The sequence below is a fragment of the Vigna unguiculata genome, chromosome 2 (assembly GCF_037176805.1).
Source record: "Vigna unguiculata cultivar grain cowpea cultivar isolate G323 ecotype 2 chromosome 2, ASM3717680v1, whole genome shotgun sequence".
NCBI classification, from domain to species: domain Eukaryota; kingdom Viridiplantae; phylum Streptophyta; class Magnoliopsida; order Fabales; family Fabaceae; genus Vigna; species Vigna unguiculata.
The window spans coordinates 5899153-5903391 of record NC_140793.1 but is presented as its reverse complement, the minus strand read 5'-3'; the positions used below and the strand labels follow the sequence as shown (position 1 = coordinate 5903391).

The following is a 4239-nucleotide window of genomic DNA, read 5'->3' as shown; positions in this document are numbered from 1 at the left end:
ATTGTACGTCTTCTTTCCTCGTACTCACTAATTGGAAGAAAGACCACTTGTTTGAGTCTATAATATTGTTCATTGCACTAATCTCTTCCCTAAATATATTTCATAGGCTTACACACTAATGTTTTCCATGGTAAAATTGGAGATCAAACTTCTTTGAAACTTAGAAAACAAATATACCACTACAAGAAAACAAGCAATAAAGACAATATCAACAAGGATAACAATGAAAGTGGAAGCCTTAAAAAATATTAACTTACATAATCATTATAACCAATGTACAAGGTTGTTTGCGTGAGTAAAATGCTTCACACTACAAGAAAATCCTTGCATAATAACTAATTTTAGTAACAAAAAATTAATTAGTTACTATAGTGATTAATTTAGATACTAATTTATAAACTAAAGATTATTGGTAACTAAAAAAGTTTCAAAAAATTATAATTGGTTTCTAAATTGGTAATAAAAATAGTTTCTGTTAAAAAAACTTATTGTTCTAAACTGTAAAAAAATAAAGAGACATCATTTTACCCTAATCCAAAACAACATTATTTTATATGTTAACTATAAAAAGTCATTATTTTTAACAAAATCCTCAAAATATATTTTCGTGGTACTTTTGAAATATTAGCCAATTTTTAGGCTTTGGGTCTTCAAAACTGAGGCATATAAAACCTTTTGGCACTGATTTTCTGAGAACTAAAACAGAAAGGCGTTTTCTGCTTCGGATATATGTTGAACTGAGGCATAAAAGTTGGAAAAAAAATGCAAAAATGTCACCACGTCATTTTATGCTTAGGTTAAGTCATAATTGAAGCCTATAACACGAGTTAAAATGGCAAAACTGCGCTAATGATGACAAATCACAAAAGGATGTAGAACAAATTATGGATAATTACACTAATTAGGAAACCCTAAAAATACACAAGACCCACTGAGGTGCTATATATAGTCATTGTTCACAAGGTAGAATCATTTATTATAACCTTCATATTTAGTGCTAGTCAAAGTATCATTGCAAGCTCCTTTATCGAGGTCATTCAACCCTTACCAGCAGAGAACATATCAACATTAGTGGCAACAGACATATCGGTCTGAAAAATAAGAAGTAAAGTGGACGCATGTATTTCCTAGTACATTTAGGACTAGTAAAAAGAGTTGTGTACTTTTATATATATATATATATATATATATATATATATATATATATATATATATATATATATATATATATGGACATCAATAATTGCATACAAATTTGAGGGACCAAATTAAAAAAAATGTAGAAATTATTTTTTATTTTATATTAACGTAAAAATGTTTTGGAGAGAGTAAGCCCCTTCAATTACATGTGAGTGATAATAATATAAGAATATTACAATATCTCATTGACGAGAAGATAAAACAGTAAGATTCGTTGATAAAAAGATATGAATATTTAATGCAATAAAATTTGGACGAGAAGATAAAACAGTAAGATTCTTTGATAAAAAAAGTTGAATATTTAATACAATAAAATATTAGTAGACATTCAATTAAAAGTACTAATTTACAAAAGAAAAATTAAATTCAAATATTTTCTTTTTAATTAATCAAAACTGATCAGTTGGTTTTTATATATCTAATTTCATCAATAGTAAAAGTTCTCTTCCAAGACACATTATATCCTAATAAGATATTCATACGCTTTCTTATTGTATTGAAGTTTGGTCCTCCATGAATGATATAATATTGATATAATAAAAAATTACCCAAGCAATACAATTTCAACTTAGACTTAATTTAAATTCATTAAAATAACTAGTTTTCAAAGTGAAAATCTTCTCTCTCACTTACATATTTTTAGCCTATTCTTTTTGGGAAGTTGTATTCCATCGTGGAGTGTTTTCCTTTTTCTTTTCATGGTTTTCCTCTAGATTTCATATCTTAATGCTTGAGATAGCATATTTGTATGGCATCAGAAAGCTAACTTGCCAGCACGAAAAGCTGATTTATGACGCCCACACACAAGAAATCTATACCAGAAAAGTAGTTAATACATCGTATTATGTCTGGTATATGTCATAAAATATTCAAACTAAACATGACATGTTCCCCTAAACATATTGTGAGAAAGCTTATTACTATTCACCTAAAGCTTCCCCTTTAATAATTTTTATTGCAAAGAGCTTTTGAAGAGATCATTTCCATATAATTTTGAATAAAGCATGATTGCCCTAAAAGGAACCGACTGATCAGCTCAACCGACCTCAATATTCTAACTGTTGTACCTATTTATTTTCATTTTCATAATCAATAATGCCATCATCATCATCACCATCAAAGCCTTGCTCACTAAGAAGTTACCATATTTATTATACCTATTATATCAACTTTTGGTAATGATCTTTCTTTTTGTTAATCTTGACGAGGACCTTTATAGCATGACATTCATTTTGTGATAAAAGTAAGCTAAAAAGTTATCTCCAACAACAGAATAACCATTTTCCCCTTTATTTTTCATGATGACAAGCCTATGACTCATCTGAAAAAAAGCTCAAGATTCATCTTCTATGTTTTCATTTGCTATATATACATTTTCTGACCACAAGGCCTCCTCCACCAAACTTGGTATATCCAATTGAACAACACAGAAGAAGAGATCAAGTTTAAGGTTAGATATTATGGCAGCCTTTCTTCAAGAAATGCTAATTGGATTTCCATTCTCTTCAGCAGCATACCTGGGTAACAAAAAATCACAACACAGATACTTACCTGATCCTTCTACCCAATACAACACATCTACAACAACCTCAAACCAAGGTGAGATATTACATCATTTATTATTATATGGTTATTTGATCAATTGTTTAGTTACAGAATGAGAGAAAAGTCATTTACTTAATTTATTGTTTCATTTTTCAGGTGAAGTAGGTTCAGTTCTTAACAGGGTGAACAAGCTTGGGAGAAAAACCAATAGCTTTGCAACTGGACTCAGAGAACATGGTATGTTTTCTTTTTATACATACATACATACATATAGTTACTCAATAAAGTTGCAGTTGGGTGATAAATTTTTGGTGATATGCAGTGAAACTTGGGCCAAAAATAAGTGATACAGTAAAAGGAAAACTAAGCTTAGGAGCAAGAATTCTTCAAGTTGGAGGAGTGGAAAAAGTGTTCATGCAGCTATTCAGTGTAAAAAATGGAGAGAAGCTGCTAAAAGCATCTCAGTGCTACATATCAACCACATCTGGTCCTCTAGCAGGACTGTTATTCATATCCACTGATAAAGTTGCCTTTTGCAGTGAGAGATCAATCAAGGCCTATTCTTCCAATGGTCATTTGATCAGAATGCATTACAAGGTAACACACACATAATTTAAATTTACCCACAAAAAAAAAAAGTTATGTATGTTTCTCTTCTTGTTTTCTAACATGAAATTTGAATTGTAATTGCAGGTTGTGATCCCACTTGAAAAGATAAGGTGTGTCAACCAAAGTCATCATGTGAAGAAGCCTTCACAAAAGTACATAGAAATAGTTACAGTGGACAACTTCGACTTCTGGTTTTTGGGTTTCTTAAATTATCAGAAAGCTTTCAAATACCTGAGGCAAGCTATCTCTCAAGCGAGAAAATAGGAAGAGTAGAATTTTACTTTACTCTCTCTCATATATAGCCTCAAAAGGCCAATCACTAGTACAAACAGACTTTGTACATAATCATGTTCACAAAATCAGAGCAAAATGTTTCTTCAATTCTTCACTTGTCTCTACAAGTAGCTTCTATACGATTTCGCAAGTTTCACAATCTGGAATTTGAATTTTAAGCAACCAATCATGCCATAAAAAAAGTATATTATCTTGTTTAGCTGCTGTTAGATCAACCCATGACGTAACAGAATAGCATGCTCAAGCTTGTGATTTCAAGTAACTGAGGAGGTGTTTGGTTGCATGGAAAGAGAGGACAAAGAGTGTAAAAGACAACTAATATGAGAATATTGTATATCATGTTGCGATAACATAATTAATAACATTTCAAATTGGCGGAGGAGTTACTCAATTCTTATAATCTCAAACAGAAATTTAAAATTTATTTAATGTAATATATAACACAATTTTTTTAAATCTCAACAACCTTATACTTTTATATTCAGACTCTCCAAAATTAAACGATACAATATGTTAAAAAGTAAACAGTCACATATTAATCAATAAACTTTACAAAATTAAAATAAATATTAAATTTACATAGCTACTCTA

General features: G+C 29.9%; 1 protein-coding gene across 1 annotated transcript; it reads left to right on the top strand.

Annotated features, from left to right (window-relative positions):
- The first annotated feature begins 2505 nt into the window (after positions 1-2505).
- On the top strand, positions 2506-3735 carry LOC114174058 (GEM-like protein 4). Its single transcript, XM_028058800.2, has 4 exons — positions 2506-2799; positions 2902-2982; positions 3068-3342; positions 3439-3735. Exons 1-4 carry the CDS (start codon positions 2661-2663, stop codon positions 3616-3618), a joined length of 675 nt encoding a protein of 224 aa, XP_027914601.1. The 5' UTR covers positions 2506-2660; the 3' UTR covers positions 3619-3735.
- Positions 3736-4239: the final 504 nt, after the last annotated feature.

Excerpts from the sequence above, each read along its gene's own strand:
- LOC114174058 (XM_028058800.2), top strand. The coding sequence starts at position 2,661 with ATGGCAGCCTTTCTTCAAGAAATGCTAATTGGATTTCCATTCTCTTCA. Across the intron at positions 2,800-2,901 it reads TACAACAACCTCAAACCAAG|GTGAAGTAGGTTCAGTTCTT; the intron begins GTGAGATATTAC and ends TTCATTTTTCAG. Across the intron at positions 2,983-3,067 it reads AACTGGACTCAGAGAACATG|TGAAACTTGGGCCAAAAATA; the intron begins GTATGTTTTCTT and ends GGTGATATGCAG.